This window comes from Sinohyriopsis cumingii, chromosome 1 (assembly GCF_028554795.1).
Source record: "Sinohyriopsis cumingii isolate HCF-2022 chromosome 1, ASM2855479v2, whole genome shotgun sequence".
NCBI lineage: Eukaryota > Metazoa > Mollusca > Bivalvia > Unionida > Unionidae > Sinohyriopsis > Sinohyriopsis cumingii.
The window spans coordinates 135,828,740-135,854,669 of NC_142961.1; the positions used below are offsets into that span (position 1 = coordinate 135,828,740).

At 35.0% G+C, this 25,930-nt stretch overlaps 1 protein-coding gene across 1 annotated transcript in view; it reads left to right on the forward strand.

Annotated features, from left to right (window-relative positions):
• The first annotated feature begins 2,514 nt into the window (after positions 1–2,514).
• LOC149807913 (metalloendopeptidase OMA1, mitochondrial-like) overlaps positions 2,515–25,930 on the forward strand; it is a 79,920-nt gene continuing 56,504 nt past the window's right edge. Inside the window, exons 1-2 of the mRNA XM_089971938.1 lie at positions 2,515–2,740; positions 6,296–6,524. Coding sequence (XP_089828064.1) covers positions 2,586–2,740; positions 6,296–6,524 — 384 coding nt within the window. The 5' untranslated portion in view covers positions 2,515–2,585. The remainder of the gene's footprint in view (positions 2,741–6,295; positions 6,525–25,930) is intronic.

Genomic DNA, 25,930 nt, shown 5'->3' on the forward strand with positions numbered 1-25,930 from the left:
TGCGAAACATTTCACCATTAACAGTTTGTTGAAATGAAGGATCGTCAATATTAGTTTGTGAGCTATGAAACAAAAGATCCATTGCTTTCTTCAGACTAAGATGCCATTTTCTGGGATTATTCCATTTTGATTTGGTAGAGGTTGGAGCATTAGTACCATCATTTTTCTTTTCACATATATCCACAAGTACATATAACATTGTCTCAAAATAATGGTGGAGGAAGAATCCAGGAAAACCACCGGAAAGAAACACCGACCCACGAGAAGCTACTGGCAAGCTTTCTCACATACCCACATTGGCTGAATCCTAGACTCGAACCCACACAGACAGAGGTGAGATGGCAGTGATCCATAATGGACAGCGCTTTAGACCACTCGGCCACTTGGGACCCTGGCCCATAATGAAGCAAGTATCATCAAACAATATACATATGTATATATACACACATATATACAGTGTATCCCAGCTTCTTGTGGGTAGGTGGTTCTTCCCTGGGTTTTCCAGGGTTCTTCCTCCACCAGTTATACTGGCCGCCATGTATAGCCTATCTTGTGCTGAAAAATGGCGTTAAACCCTAGAACAACAACAGTGTATCCCCTAGGGGTGCAAGACTGAGAGTCGAGAAAAAATTTGGGGTTCTCAGAAGCTCAAATGAGGATAAAGGGAAACTATATAAATATATATATATATATATATATATATATATATATATATATATATATATATATATATATATATATATATATATATATATAAAATTGAAATATTATCCCAGATGTACAATTGCAATCTGCAGAAATCACATTTCCTGTGACTGAACCATACAGTGTAATCAGGGTTCTCCTTTCCTATTACTGTTTGGAAGCGATGGGATTGCTTTACATCTCACATACTTTCTTCCGAAATATGGTTAAATTCAACACTGGACATGCTGGTCTTGAGAAAAACATCACTCTTCAGCTTTCACATTGCCTTCATTGTCAAAACTAAATAATTGTAGACGTCATTGTCTGTAAAATTTTGAATTTTACACATATATTAGGTCTAATTATTCAATGATGATGGTGATGGTTTTTTCTCACCAAGAGGAGTGACCATTTTCTCGTTTGTCCTTTCATTGTGTCCATGATGATGGGTTGACAAAACATATTTCAAATCTTGTACGCCCAGTGCTTTAATCCCCTTAGTTCGCTTGACTTGTTCTTCCTTATCTGCTAAAATTCTGCCCATGCTGTCTCTGGTAAGATTAAAGTTCTGGGATTTTTCACCTTTCCAAAGCATAATGTGTCCTTGAAAACTTTCTGACTATTTCAAACCATGCATGTCCCAACTTAATGGTGGAATTCACAGAATTTATAAAATGTGTTGGTAATTTCCCCCTCCATTGAATTTTACAGTGGATGAAATTTTGAAATTTATAATATTACATTTGGAGAGATTTAACAATGTGGACAGGTAATGTTTGCAAACATGATGTGATTTTCACATTCGGTTAATTTTTTTGCGTGCAGTTTTAGAATTCAGCTCAAGTCCTACTGTTAGATGTTGTAAAATAGACCCTGATTTTCTCTTTTTTTCTAGACTTTCGCAGAAAACATTTGCATAAGTATTTTTTGTTCTTCATCATGTGAACCAAAAATTGTATTATATCAGTATGCAATTTTTGGGTGAGGGAATGTAGTTTTAAGGTTATTATTCTCATGAATGAAGTTTGGTTACAGTCTATAGTAGTTATCTTCATTTTTCTATTTCTCTAAAATATATTTTCAAATTGCATATATATCCTAAAGAAACTGTACAGTTTCTTTTACAGTTTCCAAAATTCTGTTGAATAGAGTGTCACATAATTCAAAGTGTTTAAACATTTGTTATATTAATTGCTTTTTCAAATTACATTTTATGATATATTTTTTTTATTCTTATACAAAGGCATCAATTTGTAGCACATCAAAGGGAGGCCAGTTCTGAGAACATTTCTATATGTACAATTAATGTTTCAAGTATTTGATTTAAGAAGTACAGACATACGTGACTGGTCTCAGTTCTTTATTTTCATTCTATGAAGAACTTACAAAAAATGTGAATAATTGGCTGCCTATAAACAACAACTTGACACAGTGCTGAAGTGTGGTTTAGAAAATGTATTGCTGAATGGAAATAGATTTATATATCTGTATTATATTTTTCAGTATGTAATGGGTCTCTTGTTTTTTAAAAGGTAATGAATATACGTGGGGGGTGAAAGCAGTATTGTTTACAACTTTGTTTCAAGAATTTTCAGAATGTTCCCACTTCATGTCTTAATTTAAATGACATTAACATTGGTTTTCTTTGATTTCAGACATATTTTAGTAACGAACCTGAGTTCTGAGTAACAAAGGCAGTTAAAGGTCCCCAGCCGGAGAGGGATGAATTTTTGACTTGGGCTTCAATCATCATGTTTGTTACTGCACAGAAAATACATCCTGTCTTCAGCTACTTCAGAGCAGCACCAGGCTATTTTAGTGTACATCAAAGATATGCAAATATCCAAGTGTGCAGAGAAACCAGATGTTTTCAGTCTGATTTCAGTAGATACAGGAACATGAACCTTTATAATTTAAAAAATCACAAGCCTTATATTGACAGTTTTATGTCAATGCAGAGATTTCACACCAGCATTCAGTGTCGTGCACTGCCATTTATAGAATGTGTGATGCTTATTCAAGTTGCCAAATTGACAGTTATAATATTAGGAAGGTGGGTACACAAAGTAAATTGACTTTATTATCTAAATATAGACCTTTGTTTATATGAAAACTGTTCTGGTGGCTTAGTGGTTAGCATCCACCTCAGATGCGGGAGGTCACAGGTTCGAATCCTGGCCAAGTCATACCTAAAACTTATTAAAAAATTGGTACTAACAGCTGCCTTGTTTGGTACTCAGCATCAAAAGTTTGTTTTAGGACAGGTTGGCCTGGTATCAGGATAATGTGACTGGGTGGGACATCATACTACATATCTGTGGCTTGATGCCCCAGTACTAGACATCACGATAAACTGCCACACTGCAGACATTGTAGTGATACAACCAAATTTTTTTAAAGCTACATTAAAAATCCAAATCACACACATCCACATTGTTTACACAAATATAACAAGTTTTATAGAACAATAAACCTCATCATAAATAATGCAAGGCCTGTGCTGTAGTAATCAATTTACTGGCTCATCAAACTTAATACTCACAAAACACAAAGATGTTCTGTTACATTATTTAGTGCAAAACTTTGAATTTTGATTAGTTTCAGAATAATGAAAATACAATTCAAACCTCATGGCACCATTAATTTAATGTTATAATGTCCTGTGAAAGTCAGTTAAGTTTTCACATTGGAGTATTAATAATTAGCATAAAGTATGGGTCCCCGAGTTGCTGAGTGGTCTAAAGCGATCACCATTATGGTTCACTGCCTTCTCACTTCAGTCTGCATAAGTTTGAGTCTCAGGTTCGGCTAATGTGGGTATTTGAGAAAGCTTGCCAGTAGCTTCTCATGGGTCGGTGATTCTTTCAGGGGTTTTCTTGGGTTCTTCCTCCACCATTTGTACTGGCTGCCATGTATAGCCTATCTTGTGCTGAAAAATGGGGTTAAATCCTACAACAACAACCAAAAAGTACATGACATGTCATCCAGTAAAATAGCATCTGTCACAGGTATTGTTTAATGTCACTTATTAGGTCTGACTTATTTTTGGAACACATATGAGAGGGAAAATTAGCTACTTCACTGGTGGATTTATGGACATTTTGAGGTGCACAGTGTAAAACATAATGACATAATAAACTTAACCTGCTTTGCTAAGGAATATGAGGTGGTTCAGTCTTGTATTTTGTGAAAATACATGAAATATTCTCGAAAAGTATGACAAGTTACACAGAATCCAGTATACACCACTCCCTTGATAACTCGCGTCCTGATAACTCGCGAACCTGCTTATAACTGGGTGTCAGGCGTGGATCCCATTTTTAAACCCGAAAATACCCAAAAATTTATCCCTATTTGTTGAACTTGAAGAAAATTGTGATCAAAATTGGTAATGGAAACTTTGATGTATCACTCGTTTTATCATTGAAAATGGTAGATAGGACCTGGAAATTTTAATTAACACTATGAAATATCAAATTTAAAAATAACTCAAAATTTTTTATGCGTTTTCTTTCCAAACGACATTCCTAGTACACCGCAATTAACGATATGTAAGGAAATTTCGATCAATGAAAATGTCATGCCAAGTGGAGGCGGTACTTTAATAAATAAATACAAATTAAATAATTTTTTTATCAATTGAAATTTGTGTTCTAGTTCTATCTTTTAGTTCCTTTTAAGTGATCGTCATAAGTGCAATGTGTCCTCTTGTAATTAAACGTAAAATACGTCAATCTACCATAACAGTTATGTCTGCGAGAGTTTCTCTGAGAACCTAATTAAGTGCCAACCGTGTTTTGATAACTGACTTGGGAAGTATTTGTTGTATTGTTGCACTGAATTAAAAGCTGGCCTCCTTTATATTATCACGTTAATTATGTCTTCAGAATAAAAAAAAGGAGGTGGAATAAAAGAAAAGTTAAAAGGCACAAAAATTGGACTAACTTAAAATCTAGCGGCCTTGGTCGTATGTCGTGTGAACTCGCTTCATTTGATATATCAAACACTGTAATAAATGTTATTGTGTTTGTAACAGAAACTACCTTAAATTAACAGACTCTTTCATAACTGTGATCAAAGATAATAAGGCAGCAAAGCGAAAAGAATACTTCGTAAAATAAAGAGCTTGATTTCACAGATATGGACCATTGTGGGCAAGCGAGTTTCAGAGAATTCTTGAACTGGCATATAGAGATATCCTCAGGGATGATAAGAAATTTCATTATTAATTCCAATGAAATCATGACATTAACATTGTACTAATTGAACAATAAAAAATTGAGTTTTGACGTAGGCGTGTCACGAAATAAATATCACGTGTTTTTGAAAAAAAAAGGAATCTTGTTTGGTGATGTATCAACATTTAGTCTAGTTCCCAAATTGTGGACTACCGATTTGGCAAGATACTATTAAATACCACTATGGGAACCAGACTCATCAAGAAAACAAAAACCAGTGACGTAATACACAGATTTTTCACGTACACTTGATGGCTGTTCAAACCAGATGGAAAGATCTTTAATAGCTTGGATATTTTGAGGGAAAAAAAATGTTATCTAAATAGAATAATGAACAACTTCATTAGAAAAACAGCATTATTAAAAATTATTATTGACATGATTGTAAAATGAGGTCCCTAACGTTCCCCCCCCCCATGGTTTTCTCGATGTCAGAGTCTTTTTTTTTCTCCAATTTTTGGAGATCCCTTGGTAACTCACGCATCGCTTATAGTGCGGTCTATGTTTGTGGACCCCGTTGTGCGTGAGTTATTGAGGGAGAGGTGTATTATTAGCATGCATAGGTTATGCAGCATTTAAACCAGGGGTTGCAAACACGTGGACTGCCAAACTATATCCCGTGGCCCGCAAAATGATTGGCGTCACAAATTGTCATGAGAGATAACGAAGGTTGTGTGGCCCATGGGCTATCAAAAAATGGCCTCATGCAGCCCTTGCGGTGGTTTGAGTTTGAGACTCTTGATTTAAGCCTTAAAGATTTTTGGCACTACATAATGCCTTGGTCACTTTTGTTTTTGTCAAATTAAAAGAGCAACCTGAATCTCATTGAGTCACTATTGTTAATTGTTCTGTCTAAATCTAACAAAGTCTGTCATACTACATCAGAGCTAAGTATTGTACAAATCGCAAGTTGAAACTTGTTCTAGATTGTGAAAATCATTTAAGTCTAACTGTAATTGTGTTTCTGCAGATTTTTTTTATCAGGAACAGTTGTGTGTACTGCTGGGATATTGGCAACCATTTCTTAATTTGCCTATGGTAGAGAGTAATAATGGTTACTGGATATATTGTTTCAGTTTAAATCTGCATTTCCCTGAGAATAAATAGAGATAATGACATGATGTGACTTTTGTGACTTTTCAATTGAAGAAAGGTATTTTACAAAACATGGACATAAAAGGACCTATGCTATCAGGCAGACAAAATTATACGCTTGGGATAGGTCTGAGATTGCTTATATGGTTAATGAATGTTAATTGGCAAAACATCATTGCTCAGAGGAGCACAGAATAATGTTTCTTTTTCAAAAAATGCCTAAATGGGGTCATAATGTTCATGATGTACTTCAAACATTTTTACTTATTTTACAGGAAGTTGAATAAATGGTTGAAAATCCAGACTGACACTTTGAGGTCATATTATCGTCGAAGGTTAGGCTTTTTATGCTTGCTTGGCATACCACTTGCTGTGTTGGCCTGTGTTACACTATATCAAAGCAACTTAGAAGATACTCCTGTTACCGGCAGAAAGAGATACATCACTACTGATCATGAACATATGCGTGGCCAGTTTGATAAAGAATTTGAAAAACTTGCTGAGGTAAGTAAAAAAAAAAAGTAAAATGTAGTTTTTTGATGGGTAAAACTAATTTTGATTGCCATGTATAATCGCTTATAAGTCAACCTTTTTTTACTGAAAATTTGATTCTTGCAGAATAGGGGCCATCTTATAAGTACGTCATACAAAAAAAAATTAATCTACGGGTACTGTCAGTTACTTTAAATGTTTGCAGTATGCAAAAATACTTTGAATGTAAATATTTTTATGATTCTCTGCCCACTATTCCGATTCAGAGAGGCATATGTGGTATGTACTGTGTTTATTCATTTCATGACAATGTACTTATGTCAACAATTATTTGGATTATAAAATAATAAATACTACCTACTGCAAAGTGAAGTGTCCGTCAATGTTGTTTACTAAGGGTATTTGACAAGCATGTACAGTAGAACTTCAGTTATCCAGCACCCAATTAACCATCATTTTCTGTTAATCGTCAGGGCATTGTACATAGAAAATATTTAAAACAGGTACATATCTTCACTTATCCAGCACCCAATTAACCATCAGTTTCTGTTAACTGTTGGGGCATTGTACATCAAAATATTTTAAACAGGTACATGTATGTACAGTGTGACCCCCGCTATAACACACTCCGTTATTACGCGAATTCGGATATAACGCGGTCGTGGCATGGCTTCCGAAATTTCAGGTACCTTATTAACAGATATCTATCTCAAAACCCCAAAAAAATTCTTATAAGTATGAAAAATAAAATACGTAAAGAGTTTTATTATCATTTTCGAGAATAGATTGCATATAAGTTCGAATATAAGACGACTGTGGCTGAAATATCATATACATGTATTATTCTCACACTCTTCCTAAAAGTGCAAAAAAGAACGTGTAGAAAGTTTATTATCATTTTGGGGAGGAAATTGCACACGAATTCGACTATAAAACAATCGTTGTTTGGCTCCTAAAATTAAAAAATCTAACCAATTTCTTATAGTTTTCTGCCAAAATAAACATTGGAAATATGAGTATTTGAACCAGTGGCTGGGCCTTTTGAGAACTTTGATCTTTGTTTATTGTTGAAAACTGATAGCTCTTAAGTGTTAATATTATTATTACTGATCCTTGAGCAATGAAACCATCATGTCTACTTTGTGCTTGTCTTGAATGCATTCCATATACAATCGTTGCTCTAATAATATCCGACATGTTCTCTAAATTGCATACACAACTAAGCAACAACCAATGCAGCGGTTGATAAAAGATTATCGCCAGAATTTATTAATCAATTAATTTAAGTACATTGCTCATCATCAAAGTCAACTGCTGAGCTAAACTTGTTCAAATTAGGTGGCAACGATTTATAAAACATCAAAGAAACAAAAGCCGCCAACATGTGCACATGGCTTGGCGGTGTTGTTTTATGCAATCTGTTGACTAGTAAATAATGTCGTCCATTTCCTACAAATATACCCCCATTGTTTAATGACAATTATTCTTGCTGTAGTCTTTCAAACCAGTAGGAGTAAAAGTGTTAATTAGTGGAAATGGAAAATGGGAAACGGAAACGTAAAGCTTTTACTGTTAAAGAAAAGATTGAAGCATTGGACAGGATTAAGTCCGGTGTTAAACAATCACAGGTTGCTAAAGATTTAGGTGTGAATGAATCAACAGTTCGAGGATGGAAGAAGGAAGAAGCAAAATTAAGAGAGATGGTTGTGGATATGTATGAAAGTGAGGGAATGATGAGGAAAAAAGCAAGACTAGCAGGAGACACCCAACTTGATGCAGCCCTGTATCAGTGGTTTGTCCAGACTAGAGCTGAAGGAGTGCCTATATCAGGACCAATTGTAACGGCACAAGCTGAAAAATTACACACTGACTTACATGGGCAAGATTCCAGCTTCAAAGCAAGCAATGGATGGCTAAACTGTTTTAAGAAGCGACATGGGATTAGTCATGTGACAGTTTCAGGAGAAATTCGCTCTTCAGATTCTGACGCTGCTATGAACTATTCAGATGAAATGAGGGAAATAATAGAGGAAGGTGGATATTCCCCAGAGCAGATTTACAGTTGTGATGAAACTGGATTGTGCTACAAAATGATGCCTGACACCACCCTAGCTGTGAAGAATGAGAACATAAACATGAAGGGTTTAAGAAAATAAAGGAGCAATTAACGTTGTTGTTTTGTATCAATAAAATAGGATGACACAAACTTAAACCACTATGTATTGGAAAATTAAAATCTCTTAGGTGCTTCCATCATTTGAATGTGAAGACCCTACCATATTGATATGATGCCACAAAAAACGCATGGATGACAGCTGCTTTGTTTGAAAAATGGTTTCAAAATGAATTCGTACCAGCAGTTTGATCCCACCTCATAAATCTGAAGATGGAGCCGAAGGCACTATTATTATTGGACAACTGCCCTGCACACCCACCTGCAGAATGCCTGGTTAGTAAGGATGGGAAAATAAAAGCTAGCTTCCTCCCAAAGAATACAACTTGCAGGATTCAGACTCTGGACCAGGGCATAATATCAGTTTTTAAAATGAATTATTGCAGAGAACTTGTGAACAAGATTGTTTGTGATGAAACCTCACTCCAGGTGACACTAAAAAATTTAAATCTGAAAGAAGTAATGTACCTCTGTGGCAAATCTTGGGATGCCATTACGCCACGCTGCATTGAGAACTGCTGGGATAAAGGACTTGGGGCAGCATTTACTATTACACAGGAAAACAGAGGCAACATCAGTGATGATGACAATAGTTTATTTGATGGATTTTCTGAGAATGTTCAAGGCTGAGAGGGCATTTGAGGAGCTGATGCAGTCACATGAAAGTGTTGATGAATGGCTCAATTTTGATAATGACTGCCCAGTTGCAGACCACGTTTCGGATGCGGAAATTATTAAAAATATTAAGTTCAATAACACCAATTGTGATGCTGACAATGGTGATGCTTCTGATGATGACAGCGAGGACACCACACCTGAGGATAGTCCACCATTAGCAACAGAAGCAGTGAAAGGTTTAGAGTGTGCTTTGAGATGGATGGAGATGCAAGATATCGACTATGTTCAAATTCTTCAGCTGAGAAATATAATTGACTTTGCCAAGAGCAAATGTGACAGTAGCAGAAAGCAGCTGAAAATCACAGTTTTTCAAACAATAATAATGTATTACAATTGACTGATGAGAAATTTAGTGGTATGAAATTTATACAGACACCGTTAATTAACCTTCGGACGTACAGTTTCATCATTCGTTACGTACATCTGTTATGTAGTTTTTGTTATTTTGTTCCATTGAATTCAGTCACATAATTATCTGTGACAAAAATATTGAATATTTTACATCTGTGTGTGGATCTTTTCGATGGAAATACTTGTATTGTGGATTCAATGTATGTTGTGAGATTCGCTGGTGAGTACACGGTGTTGATTAGACATGTATATATAAACTATACACGTGTATGTACCAATGCATGGTTCTCAGAATAAAGTAATATATATGCAGTTTCTGTTATCACAGCAAATGTTTTTCTCATATAATATACATTGATCTAAAATGGTAATTGTGCCAATGAAGCATGCATTTTCGCACCCGCTTTTATTACACACACACCCCCTCGGCCCCCCCGGTCCCGCCCACTACTTTCCCACTCCCGTTGAAATCCACAAATGTGTTGGTACTGTACATGGTTGCTTATAACATTGTTCAGTTCATAACACAGTTGGATTCTATGGCTCCCAACTACCGTGTTATAGAAGGGTCACACTGTATGTAGATATTATGATTTTTTGATGACCCAGTCTATTGTATAATACTTTTAATATACATATTCTTTTATCTATTAATTTTCACATCTGTCATGGTCTCGTTCTCCACCTTGACTGTAATCAAAGTTTTACTGTATGTTACTTCCATTTTCGTGCAAGTCCTAACAACCTGTATTGTATTAATGTTAGTGTTTTACTGCAGGGTTCTTATGGTCTTTGACAGTTTGGGAAAAATGTAGCATTTTCAAGGCCTTTAGAGTTTGGGAACATAAAGCATAATACCCTGAGGTCTTTAAAAGTCTTTGAAAATTGAAAAACCCAAACATTTTTTAAAACAGCAACTATAATTATGCATTTAAAGCAGTGCTGATGTCTTTTAAGAGAACAATTTATTTTCTATTAAATCTGATGCATAAGTTAAATATTTCTGAAATAACAATGAATGTTAACATATCTTCTTCCAGATCATTATAAAGCAATTTTAGGAAATTAATAGATTAAATTTTCATCATTAAACAGTATTGTAGTTTTTTGCATTCATTGTTTTCTTATATAGCATAACTTGTCTACAAAATGTTAGCGAAAAAAGGTCTTGGAAATCTTATGTTTGATGTCTTTGAAAGTGGGGGAAAAGTCCCTGAATTTATCATACAGAATTCTGTATGAACCCTGGTCTGTATAAACTCTGTTTTTGATGCACAGTTTTGATTTCACTTGTTGTCAGTTAGACAATCCTTTTGATTGAGCTGCAAATTTATTACATGTACTAATGTTCAGTACCAAGAAGAGTTCTGCATCTTATAGTCAATGTATGACCATAATACCTTGTAGCTTGTACAAGCGGAACTGTCTTTATCAGGGTTTGCAGGATCATTAACGGTCATTGAAAGTCGGTCAGAAATGAACACCTAAATTCAAGGCCTTGAAAGTTGTTGATATTTCACCTTGGTCATTGAAAGTCATTCAGAAATGAACACCTCAATTCAAGGACTTAAAAGTTGTTGATATTTCACCTCCGTCATTGAAAGTCATTGAATTTTAGAGATTTTGCTTGAAGAAAATAAAAAGTGATTGAAAGTTTTACTTTCGGGTCTTTTATTTTATGTTTTGTGACGATTGGAAGTAGGGTGATTTCCTATCATTATTCTTGCAATTCCACTATTATCGTAATCCACATGAAGTAATTGGATATCATGCATATCGCCCCTTTCATATGATGTCATTAGCATTCTTTGACTTAAGTCAGTTTAATAGTCACATTTGGTCATGGACATTACATTTTGTCATAGTTTGAATCATGCATAGAGGAAGTTTTGCAAGTGCATGTTTGGGTAGTGCATGATAATTATGAATAACGATATATTGTGGTTTTAAATCAACAATATAATAATCATAATATAACTTTCATATATCAGTATAGTACAATATTGACAAAAATATTGATGAAAAGTAGCCATATTTAACTATTTATAATAGTTTCTGATTGATAATGATCTCCTGAATTCCATACCTTTACCTCTGGCATTCTGCTTCAGTAACATTTCTGTTTCATTTCCTGGGCATTTGCAGCATGGGTATTCGGAAGTTACATGTCTGAATCTTCATCCTTTGAAGCTTTAACTTCACTTTGTCAACTGTTATGAGTCTATGCTTTTAAAATAAGTAACAGAAAAGAGTGAAAGACAACAAGCTTTGTAAAATTTAACAAATAATTTATTTCCATAGAATACAAAGTAAAAATGAGGAAAAAGAACTTACGGTATTGTGAATTAAGACCCAAAATAATCCAAGAATTACAGACGCTAGTCCTAATAATATAAAGTCTTAAATAAAACTTGGTACAAGTCCCGAATAAATCCAGAACTGAAGGCGATGACGTATCTGTTGTAACTTAGGGCTGTTCCATTAAAACAAAGATGGTACCTAGGGAAGGCAGTTTTTAAAAAAACATATATGCCAGGGTACTTGGATTCACAGAGTTCATATTAAAATGGTAAGAAAATTCTAAATTGCATCTATGGGTGAGTACACCATTTTAAAAGTGCCTTCCCTAGGTCCCATGTATGTTTTAATGGAACAGCCCTTATGGAGTTCTGCTGTGTTAACAGTCTTTTTGTTGAATCACAGTAATATAATTCCAGGTTTGAATGTTCGATAAATTCCAGTGAATGTCTTTATCCAAGAATTTTATCAGAGCACTTTTGTATTTCCAGAGAAAATAATCACTTGAATTCAATAATCTGAAGAAAATAAATTCAGCCCAAACTGGTCACAACATATTACAACTTGAAAGTGCTAGCTCTTAAAGCACAACCGAGTCCTCACAATTACACAATTATCTAGTTCTCTACTTGACTCAGATAACAATTAACATTTTGTAGAAATACCAATTACCTAATGGAAAATAACCTTCTGGAATTATCCTGATGTTTACAAAATCAAAACCATAACCTGTAAAATTCACTTGGGAAACTCCAAAACTTTCACCCAAATCAACATATTTACCTCTTCTGTTAATAATGATCCTGATATTAAGCCCATAAACATAGAGAATAATTTAGCTGTGTATTAGTTGTTGACATAAAATGAAATAAAAAAAAATATTTAAAAAAAGTCAATCTGATCAAGCAAAAATGAACTCAGTTTTGGACAAGGTCAGATGTTACATTACAATAGCATATAATGAAATCAATAATTGTAAAACTAGCAAACAAACAATTCAATTCAATGTACATAACACTTCCCTTCATAAAGAAAGAAAGATTTGTGCAATAAAGCTTTCGTTTTACCATCAATCTAATATACATGTGGTGAAAAAAATACATAAAATGAAATTTTATGAATGGCAAAGTATACATGAAACATTATGTTTCTATACATGTGAAAGTGCATCTACTATTAAATTGTCTTTTCCCTTGATGTGCCTGATGTCAGTATTATATTCCTGCAACATCAAACTCTACTTTAATAATCACTAATTTTTGTATTTCATCTTGCCAATGAAAGTAATTGGGTTGTGTTGTGATCACTAAACACTATAATTGGAGAAGGAGCTGAACTAATGCAGACTTCAGAGTGTTGTAATACCAGTATCAAAGCCAAACATTCCTTCTCCATTGTGGAATATTTTCTCTGGTGGTTATTTGATTTCTTAGAATAATAGCACACTGGATGATAACACCATTTTTGTCTTCTTGAATTAATACTGCTCTAACCCCAACATCACTTGCATCAACAGACAGTTTGACTGATTGACTGAAATTTGGAGATGTAAGAGCTGATGTAATCTTAAGTATGGCCTTTAACTTATCAAAACCTCCTGACAGTTTTAGGACCAATGAAATTTGATTTTCTTGCTCAATACGTTTGTGAGGGGTTCAGCAGTTAAGAAAAAAATTGGAACAAAATTTCTGATAGTATCCAGCCATACCCAAAAATTGCATCAGTTGCTTTTTACTGATAGGCACAGGTAATTCAGAGATAACCTTGACCTTAGCATCTATAGGTTTAACTTGTCCATGTCCCACGATATGTCCTAGGAATGTTAAAAAAGCATGTCATAAGTCACTTTTACATAAATTAATTATCAAATTTGCATCAGTGAGTCTGTCAAAGAGTTTCCAAATTGTTGCTAAATGATCTTTCGAGGCATCTTTGTAGATGATGACATCATCGATGTAAGCATCACATTTATCTAGACTAAATGTAATGATGTTCGTTAAACATTGAAAAGTATTAGGTGAACCTTTCATCCCAAATGGCATCACTTTATATTGATAAAGTCCATCTGGAGTCACAAATGCCAAAATCTCCTTTGTCGTTCCGTAAGTGGAATTTGCCAAAATCCTTTCAGAAGGTCAAATTTGATGACATGCTTTGATTTCCAATTGTATCAATGCAGTCATCTATTCTTTGTAATGGAAATGAATCCGTTTTAGTCACACTGTTCACCTTTCTATAATCAGTACACATGCAGGAAGTATTTAATCTGGTTTCAGAACAAGTATATATGGTGAACTCCAGTCAGTTTTACTTAGCTCTATGAAATCATTATCCAGCATATACTGAATTTCTTTTTTCAAACATTCCTGTTTGAGAGGGTTCATCCTGTACAGGAGTTTCACAGGTATGGAAATTAGGATTTTAGCATCATGACAGATTGTATTTGTTCTTGTAGGAACATCTGGAAATAAGAGGTCATATTCAAGCAGTAATGTTTTAGTTCATTCTTGTCTTGTTGCAAATGTGGAAGTTTCTGGTCCAGTTTATTCATAATTTCTGAATTTAGAAGATTTGTTACTCTAAAATCAATAGAGTCTGATTGCATTCCTTCGCTTAAATCCTCAGTGTGTGGAACAGGTACAACTAAATTAATTGCTTGATTAACCTGGCTATCACTATCCACATACAGGTACTCCTTTAATTTATTTATATCCCAGGAGTACTATTACTATAATTTAACTCATTCATTTTCTTCTTAACTTTGTAAGGGCCATAATACCTAATCTGAAGAAAGTTTTGAAGATTGAACAAGAGAGAGATAGAACTCTATCACCAGACTGAAAAATTCTCTCCATTGTAACTCTGTCATACCTTAATTTTAATTTTGACTTGGACTGCTGAATGCCATATTGAAGCATAGCTTACTGGAAAATTCCAGAAATAAAATTTGACCCTTGATCAGATTGAGTAAAAAACTTTATCAAAGCCTTTACTATTGTTTTAGTTTTAATATTCATCAAAGGAATTGCCTCTGGAAATCTTGATGACTCACACAGTATAGTCAACAAGGATTGAGTACCTGACTAAATAGTTCGTCAAATGCAGGAATAGGTTGCAGATGAGACTTGGGTATTATCTTATATGGTTTTCCTACCATTTGACAAGTATGACAAGATCTGGAGTATTTACAAACATCACTTTTCATTTTTGGCCAATGGAAGTGATTCAAGAGATATTGATCTCATGAATTTAGGAGTTTCTAGCAAATGTTAAACATAGGTCATTTAAATATTCAGGGTTTTCGTGGGAAGATTGATCAAATTAAGTTACTGCTAACCTCTCCAAATAATAATATCCATTTATTTGGACTCTTGGAAACAATGTTAACAGAAAATCAGGGTGAAAATTTCTTGTATATCAATGGCTATGACAAAACTTACCAAAAAGGATGGGAAAGCGGCAGTGGTGGGCTCCTTGTGTATGTTAGAACTCGTACTATTTGTAAAAGATGGAAAGACCTAGAAATACAGGAATAATAATCAATTTAGCTACAGATCACTCTAGAAAAAGCTAAGCCCTATTTAGTAGGTTTTGTGTACAGAGCCCCCATCATCACATACTGATTGGTGTGAATATTTTGAACTTCAGGTAGATAAAATTTCAAATGAAGAGAAAGAATTTTACATTCTAGGTGATATAGATATAAGAGACCTTCTCAATGATCAAATAAAAGTGAATTGGATGAATTGTATTGCTTCGTTAGGTATGGAGCAACTAGTAAATGAACCCATCAGAGTAACATCTACCTCTAAAACACTTATAGATCATATTTATACCAATACAAAAGAAAATGTTTTGGAAGTTATGGTTCCATAGGTTGGTATAAGTGACCACTTTGCAATTTTTCTAACACGCAAAGTCAATGGCAAATCATCAAAAAATAATATCCATAAATCCATTACTTACAGATCATTTCAAATCTTTAATACTGTTAAATTCCTAGAAGATCTGAAACAGATTCCATGGAATACAGTCCAGGTCTTTGAAGATATTGATGATGTTTTAGATACTTGGACAGATCTGTTCATCAGTATAGTGAACAAGCATGCCCCTTTAAAAATACACAGGATAAAGACCACCAGCCAGGCTGGATCTCCCCAGAAATTTTAGAAGCAATAAAGCAAAGAGACCAACTAAAATCAGTAGGAAATCAAACTGAATATAGAGTTTGGAGGAATAAAGTTAATACAATGATACATCAGGCCTAACAAGCGCACTACAAAAAAGTGCTGGATGAAAACCAAAATAACCCGAAAGCTATCTGGAAAGTGTTTACAGGCTTTGGTGCAGGCAAATGTAAGAGTAAAACTGAAATTTTATCCCTCAATCATGAGGGCATTTATACTGATAATCCAACTGAAATATCAAATATTTTTAACAACGTTTCTGTTCAAATTGCTGAAAAACTTTAAGAACCTAGAACTTCATCTGATCATCTGAAACTCAAACATTGTTGTACTAAAAAAGATACCAAACAATATAAAGTTTGAAATTCCTGAAATGAGTCCAGAATTCATGTTGAAATATATTTTAAAAAATGGATGATTGTAAAGCTACAGGACTTGATATGATTGGACCAAGGCTACTAAAGGTAGCTGCACCTGCAAGTGTAGAGAGTATAGCTTTCATTTGCAATGAAAGTATTAGGTCTAATAAATTTCCACAAACGTGGAAAACTGCCAAGGTTATACCATTGCATAAAGCAGGAACAAAAGATGATGTAGATAACTACAGACCCATCTCTTTCCTTCCTTGTCTCTCCATATTACTAGACAAACATGTACATGATTCTTTTCTCAACTATTTGAACACTCCAGAGTGTGAAACTGCACTTGTATCTTTGATTGATAAATGACTGAAAGCATTAGATCAAGGAGAAATGGTAGGCACTATTATGGTTGATTTTCGTAAAGCTTTTGATCTTATAGACCATGAAATTTTGCTTGAAAAACTAAAATATATCAATGCAGTGAAAACTCCCTAAACTGGTTTACTTCTTCAACTTAGCCAATAGAGTGCAAAAAGTATCTTTAAATGGTCAACTTTCTGAAAGTAAAAATAATAATTGTGGAGTACCACAAGGCTCTATCCTTGGACCTCTGTTATTCATTCTGTTTATCAACAATTTACCTCTCAAGATTGGAACTTCAGTTTCTTCCACTGACCTCTGTGCAGATGATACTACACTGTCTGAGATGGGTAAAACCAAAACGGTACTTGAAAATAACTTAAAAGATGCTCTCAACAGACTTCAAGTATGGTGCAAGGAAAACAGTATGATCATAAATACATAAAAAAACGAAACCCCTACTAGTTACAACACAACAAAAATAAGCAAGGCTATATAGCGACAAACTCCAGGTTCTATTTGACAATGTGAGCCTTAATATGACCTCTTAAGATAGAATTCTTGATGTATTTGTAGATAACAATCTTATTTGGTCTATTCACATGAAACACATTTCAAAAAAGGTTAATTTTTTGGCTACTGAGGAATATCAAAACATACATTCCTCTTCAGTATAGGGTTATCTTTTATAAAAGTTATATTCAGCTATATCTGGACTACTGTAATGTAATTTGGGGTAATACCTCTAATTCAAACATAACAACACTTTTAAGACTCCAAAAGAGGGCTTGCCATTTAATTCTAGATCAATGTATAGACAATTTTCAGGATGCAATGTATAATATAAAGGTTTTAACAATACATGAAAGAATATTCCTTAGAAAGGCCATATTGATGTATAAAGTATCCAGAAAAGCCATTCCTGTCTACCTAAGCAATATCTTTCACCAAAGAGATGCTGATGGTACTCCAAATTTAAGGTCCACAAGAAGTAAAAATTACATTATACCAAGGTCAAAGAAGGAATTGTTTAAAAAAAAAGTTTTCAGTATACTGGTCCACTGGTATGGAACAACATTCCCAGTGACACAAGACAGGCTTCTAGCATTTCTTCTTTTCATAATCAGTGTTTTAAATGGATGAAATCTTTAGAAAATTGAACAGTTCTAGTACAAAAAAATACCGCCTGCTTTTCTGTAATTTTGCATCATTTTCATAGTTGAAATTTTCAATGCAGGATGATATTTTATGTTTTATATATGTTTATGTTTTCACAGATGCCTGTGCATGTGTTCCAGGCTCGATACTTTGAATTTTAAAATTACTTAATTATTTAGTGTCAAGCCAGATTCTTCACATGTTGTATATACTGTATATGTTGTACATAACAGATAGAAGTCCTCAAGGTAAATTAGTTCTGTAACTAATTGAGTTATCTTCTCTAAATAAAGTCTTTATTATTATTATTATTATTATTATTATTATTACTATTATTATTATCTTGTGATAAGTCTTATTAATCCCTAAATGACCAGCCAAAAGAGTTGCATGGGCCAGACTAAGTATTTCCTGTCTGTATGATTTTGGAAGTACAGTTTGATAGTTCACTGACCACTCATTACTTGCAGTTACCTCAGGGTGGTCTGCATTTTCTTATAAGAATCCCATTGTTAGTAACAAACAGGTACTTCAGTGGCTTCAGTTTCACTAGTCAAATCCTAGCTGCATTAAAAAGTAATGTCATGTCAATACTGGCTGCATTAAACAGTGATGTCATGTGAATACTGGCTGCATTAAACAGTAATGCCATGTGAATATTGGCTGCATTAAACAGTAATGTCGTGTGAATATTGGCTGCATTAGACAGTAATGCCGTGTGAATGCTGGCTGCATTAAACAGTAATGTCATGTGAATACTGGCTGCATTAGACAGTAATGTCGTGTGAATGCTGGCTGCATTAAACAGTAATGTCATGTGAATACTGGCTGCATTAGACAGTAATGTCGTGTGAATGTTGGCTGCATTAAACAGTAATGTCATGTGAATACTGGCTGCATTAGACATTGATGTCATGTGAATGAATACTGGCTGCATTAAACAGTAATGCCATGTGAATGAATAGTGGCTGCAGTGAACAGTAATGTCATGTGAATGAATACTGGCTGCATTAAACATTAATGCCATGTGAATGAATAGTGGCTGCAGTGAACAGTAATGCCATGTGAATGAATAGTGGCTGCAGTGAACAGTAATTAGGGCATAACCGACTTTTGATCCAGAAATCGGATTCCACCGGATAGTATGAACTACCGATTAATCGGAGTCAGACAAGGCAGGAACGACCGATTCGGATAATAATAATAATAAAGTTGAATTTCTATAGCACCGTGTCTAACACTGCGTGTCATTCGATAGTGCGTTAATAAAGTTAAATAAGAAGTCAGAAAAGTCCAATATGGTCAACACAACGGGGTGAAACGATAATACTTGAGTTAGACCAAAAGATTTAAATTTATTAAAATATATAATACAGTCCTACCCGTTTATGTCAACATCCTCAATAATGAAGGCATAATATTGAATACATTGACACATGCTAATGAGGTATTAAAAGAAAATGATTCTTACAATCGTAAATATAAATAAAGTTAATAAGGAAACTTTCACAGCACAATAAACTTGTTTCAATCACCGATCACTTTGGAAAATGCAAGAATTGATCAGATTTCATTGCTTTTATTTAAGTCGCCGCAAGAGGCCAACTTTATAGGACCAAACAAAAGCCTGTTTTATTTTTATTTGACCGCGACATTAAAGCATGGCGGCAAGATCAACTAATTGTTGAATAAAGTACAGGATGGAACTGGCCGCTTGCCGACATAAATGATTAAGGCGGGAAAATTAAAGCCTGGCGGCAAGATCAACTAATTGTTGAACAAAGAATGGGTCGGAACTGGCAGCTGGTCGACATAAATGATTAGGCGGGAAAATTAAAGCGTATATGCTGCGTGGATACATTGGAACTGTATGATAATGTAAATGAAATTTATATTAGCATACAGTGTGAAAAAATTGTGCTGAACTGTTGAGACTCTGTGGCTGCATCCATCATTAATCTCACAGTTCTGACAGATACTGCGATGCTATGTTGTAGATAATCTTGAGTTTTGATATACGACTTTCCATAAACTGTCACTTTGTTTCTAGACATACATCCCTCTCATGCACTATTTAGATACAGAATTTGTTGTATTGGCCACAATAACAAAATATTTCTAAGCCTTTACAGACAATAAAATTAAATGAAAATCTGATAAAAGTAAAAAAATAATTTTATTTTAAAATGTCGCAAAAACAACGAAGCAAAATATGGGATTATTTTGAGATAAATGCCATAGATGAGTCAAAGGCAGATTGTTTGGTTCCACAGTGCAAGGATAAATTAAAACGAGGAGGTGATGATCCACGTTCATATGGAACCAGTGGACTTATCAATCACCTGCGTGCAAAACATCCGGATGAATATAAAAAGTATACCGGAATCTGTGACATCGAAAAGAAACGAAAAGCCGAAGAAGTAATGCAGCCTGGAAAGAAACACAGAGTACAGACAATAGAGTTCCTGCTAGAAAAGAAAAAACCGTTTGAGGCTAACAACCCACGCCAGTTAATCATAACTAAGAAGATCATAGAAATGATTGCGGCTGATGCTATGCCTTTCAGCATGATTAACAACGTAGGCTTCACTCGCTTTCTGAATGAACTTGAACCTCGTTACGTTATTCCATCCAAAGTCCATTTGTCAAGAACGCTTATTCCGGACTTATATTCTGCCGTGAAGAGTAAAATTGTTATTTTACTAGAACAAGCAGCCTACTAAGTTTTACAAGTGACGTGTGGACGAGCACAAATAATTTGAATGCTTTCATTTCGCTTACCGCTCATTGGATTGACAGCAAGTAGAACAGGATGTCCATTGTTCTGTCACTACGAAGACCGACACACGGGCCAAGTTATTTCGGATAACATCCTTGCAATGTTGGCAGCATGGTCTATTCCAGATGAAAAACGTGGAGTTCTCGTGTGGGATAATGGTGCGAGCATGAAAAAAGCGGCGGAGTTATCTGGATTGGATCGCTTGGGATGTTTCACCCACACGATCCAGCTAGTTGTCAAGGTTGGACTTTTAAGTCAAAGATCCGTTATGGATGCTATTGTCACTGCTCGTGCAATCGTTGGGCGTTTTCGGCATTCAACTCAAGCCACAGAACAATTGCTCAGAATCCAGAAGTCTTTGACATGCGAGGACGGCACGCCATACCCGACACACCGTCTTATCCAGGATGTTACAACCCGCTGGAATTCTACGTTCTACATGCTCGAGCGCCTCATAGAACAAAAGAAAGCTATTGCCCTCTATTGTCAGGAAAATGATGGGGTTACAAATCTAACGGCACATGAGTGGAATTTGATGGAACGGGTTTTTGATTACACTTCGACCATTCGAACAGGAAACCAGGAATGCCAGTATGTCTACTGCAACAGCAAGCATGATCATCCCCAGTGTTCGCGTTCTCATGGCAACTTTAACAAAACCTGCAAGAGTCGGAGATGACATCGGAATACAGACCATGCCGGCGGACATGCTGAAAGATTTGCGTACACGTTATGAGGAAGTGGAGACAAACAAGTTGTGTGCACTTGCAACGGTTTTGGATCCCACTTACAAATTGTTGGTTTTTAATGCGCATGGGCATGACGCTGTAAAGCGCATGTTAATGGACGAACTACAGATCGAGTATGAAAAAACAATCACCGCTGTCAACATTCCAGCCTCAACAGAAGTGGATCCAGGACCTTCAACTTCGACTGGCCTGGATTCCTACTACCATGAGTTATTTGCCTCTAGCACATCCGACCAAAATCTCGCCTCTGCATCCCTGTCATCTGAATTCACGTGCCAGCGCGAATTGGATTCGTATCCAGCTGAGAAAAATCAGCCGAGGACTTCACCACCAATGGACCCAGTTATATACGGAAATCCCGGGAAAAAACGTTCCAGCTTCTGGCAGCTGTCGCTAAACGTTTTTGTTCAATACCGCCCTCTAGCGTCGATAGTGAAAGAAGTTTTAGCACTGCAGGTGCTATTTGCAGTGACAAACGATCGAGCATGTCCACTGAAAAAATGGAGATGCTACTATTTCTTGCAAAGAACTTGGAAGTTATAAATTTTGATTATTAAATTTCTTTATTATCTATTAAACTGCGTGTTTTTACTTAGGTAGATGAAACATGGCAGAAATAAACTGCTTAACTTTAATGTTATGTTATATTCTATTATATTATATTATATTATATTATATTATATTATATTATATTATATTATGCGCTACATAATATATCAATATTCAAGACTCTTTAACTCGCATTTCTAAATTTATTATATTATAATATCTTTGCCAAAAAACAAGAACAATATCACAGGAAAATAAATACTTAGGGTGCCATAACACGTGGATTTCAGTTTGCGAGTTTTATTTGTAAAATCGCAAGTTTTTATAATTATTATGTATAACAATGTGATCGTAGAAAAAACGTTTATAATGTTTCAGTGCATTTTACAAAAATAAAAAATTTCATGGATTCTTTGTGGCTTTGAACTTCGTTGCATTTTGCTATAGTCCTGCCATATCCTTCCCCTTGTGACATCGGTGTGATATGCAAAACGTGTGTAACACGGTTTAAAAAGTTAATTTGAAAAACCTTTAATTTAGCATTTCCGATTAATTGAATCATATCCGGAATCGGAAAAATTTCATGCCCAAAATCCGGAATCGGAAATCAGTAGAAAAATGCTAATCGGTTATGCCCTAACAGTAATGTCATGTGAATGAATAGTGGCTGCATTAAACAGTAATGTCATGTGAATGAACAGTAATGTCATGTGAATGAATACTGGCTGCATTAAACAGTAATGCCATCTGAAAAATAGTGCACTGGCTGCAAACATAAGGATGTGATCCTACAGCCAACCAACCATAAACTGGGGGCAAGGCAATGTTAAATGACCCCCAAAGTGGCTGCACCGGTGGATAGGGTGTATGTAAACTTTGTATTGACATGCATCCATGCAAACCTACAGCAGTGCAACTTGACGAGTGTTTGCCTTTTTTGCTTGACAAACATGGCCCAGCAACTAAGTGCAGAGGATCATTTGAAAAATGTCAAGCTAATGTCAAGAAATAAATGTAAATGGAAAACATTCCAGCCCAGTTGATCTTTGTTTTGGTGTTCCACAAGGTTCTGTTCTCAGCCCTGTTCTCTTTATTCTATGCACACAACCACTTTCAAGTGTCATAGATCGACATCTGATGTCTCATCAATTGTGTGCTGATGACACTCAAATATACAATTACAGCTGCCCAGCTGAAGTTCAGGTTACCATCCATGACGTAGAGAGGTGCATTTCCAATGTGAAGTCATCGATAATGTGTAACAAGCTCCAGATCAATGATGATAAAACTGAAGCCATCCTGATCACCATGCAAAACTTTCTCATTTATGTCCATTACCTCGAACAATAAGTATCAGCAATACCAACATTAAATTTACACATTATGAAATGTACACTCGAGACTGACTGTACACTCTCATTACACCATCATGCAACATTGCATATCTGGAACTGAGATCCATCAGCTCCATTTGTAACTTTCTTTTGGTTGATGTCACTAAAACACTTGTGTATTCCTTAGTACTGTCCTTTGTGAATTTTGCCCATATTAGACTTGGAAGATCAATATTTAGTGAAAACAAGGCTTTAAAAATGTCACGAAGAACCTCCCGATTTTAGGCAATTACACATGAATGTACTGGTATAGTTGCTGGTCAAAATTCCCTCTCAACACAAATTTCGAGGTTTTATTGATTAACTGGCCTGTATTGCTGTCTGAAAATGAAAGACAAATGCACTAACTATCAACAAAAAAGATGTCGAAACATCTAGCTTTAAGATGTGTTTAAAGTTTGATGTTGTTCAGCCAAACACAAAACTAACAGAGACTGGTGATGATCTTAGTTGATCTATAATGAGAATTTTAGCCTTTTTTTTATTACCACTTGTCGTGAACATTTAAGTTGGTTATGTGCCTTGTGCAACTAAATGTGCGTACCATTTTCATAAATATTACCTCAGTTTGTAGGATCTCTTATATCATTGAAAATTAGTAACTCATAAGCGCATGATTCAACTTAAATGAAACAGTATTAAGGACTTGCTGAAATGTTTTCTGGAAGAAGGCAATTTGGTCAAAACAATGATTAAAACAAAACCTGCATCTAATATGTTTGGGATGGATTTAAGTGACGCTATGCACGCTTTACATTGTGTAAGTATTGTACATTAGAGTTCAGCCTGGTCTCCTGGATAACTCAACCGGCCTGCGAATTTTGAAGTTTGTATTTACCTTTACTTAATTTCGTGCTGGAGAAATCAGAAAATGTGCACATGCAAAATAATAACAAAATCAATCATAGTACTTGATAACAGTTCAATAAGTGTCGGGTCACTGAAAATGATTTTTTTTACATGCATATGTCTTAGGACACAGCAAAAATGATTTTTTTTGTGTCTCAAGATTTACAGCCTTTACAGTAGTCAACAAAAAGACTTAAAAACTGTCAAGTTTAGACACTGGCCCACAGATAAGCCGAACCCCCGTCTTCCAGGCCTTTAATTTTTTCTAAATTATTCGGCTTATATGCGAGTATATAAGGTAGAAGAACTGTTGGTTGCCATTGAGTTTAATTTCCACATTCTGTACAACACACATGTACAACCTATTCTGCATGGCTGATAATTCTGCACAACAAAACGTCATTCTGTAAGCATTGGATCACGTGTTGTTTTGGTTGAAAATCCAATTTGAATCATGAAAGAAAGATCGTCCTTTAATTAAGGAAAGTGATATTTATAAAGTGTACAAAAATAACCCACCTTTCTATTCTAAATGAGTATAAAAATGTCCATGACTTTTTGAACTTGTAACCCAGAAACCTATTTAATATTTATCTTTTATAATCATACAAATAAATACTATATTTAAATGATAGAATTGTTTGCCTTAAAACAATGCTGCATCTTAATCTAAGTTTCTAATTTTGCAAGGAGTTGTCCCACACCTACTTTATCGTCTACTATCCAGTTTGTCAACTTCCATCTCTGACAGATTCTCAAAAAAATCCCGGGTGTATAGTCTGTTTCAAAATTCTTTAATAATTGATTTCCCATGAACGAGACGTTGTAAACACATTATATCATATTCATTTTTGTTCCTATTCAACATAATAGCTTATTTTTTAATTATACTTTTTCTAATTTTTTACAAGATCAGTTTAGTTTTCTTAGTAGTTCTTGCCATTTAGTGGCATTGGTACGTTGAATTCTGTAAAACCAGCTATAAACATGACCTAGATCATTGGCTGAAATGCTGACAGAAGGAGTCCAAAGTAATGTATTTCATCTCCATAGCCTAGTGATGTATAAAAATTACATCTTTTCAAAGCCATGTGCAGAATAGGCTGCCATATCGCGAGTCAGGAAAACATAAGGTTGGTATGTTCCCTCTGTCCAAATTAGTAATATTTTGAACAGAATATTCTGGTGACAATTGCCACTTTTCAACTGGTAAGCATTGCAGAATTTTATTTCTGTCAGTCGGTTGAATTTGGTATGTGTTTTGCACCAATATTGGTGACCTTAGATGCGCAGAATAGCCTGTCAGCCGTGTAACTCTTGTTTTTCTTTCAGGGTGAGACTAAATTTTGTCAATCCAAGGAATGGTCTTATTCCAAACACAAAGCCAGGCATCACACACTTTCTTAGGCTTAGCTTTTAACCATCCCATCCAAACTATCAGTTCTAGCAACTTTAGCACTCTTCTGAATCTCATTAAGATCTTGGTCAGTTTGCCGTTCAGCCCCAAAATACTTATCGAGATTGCAAAAGA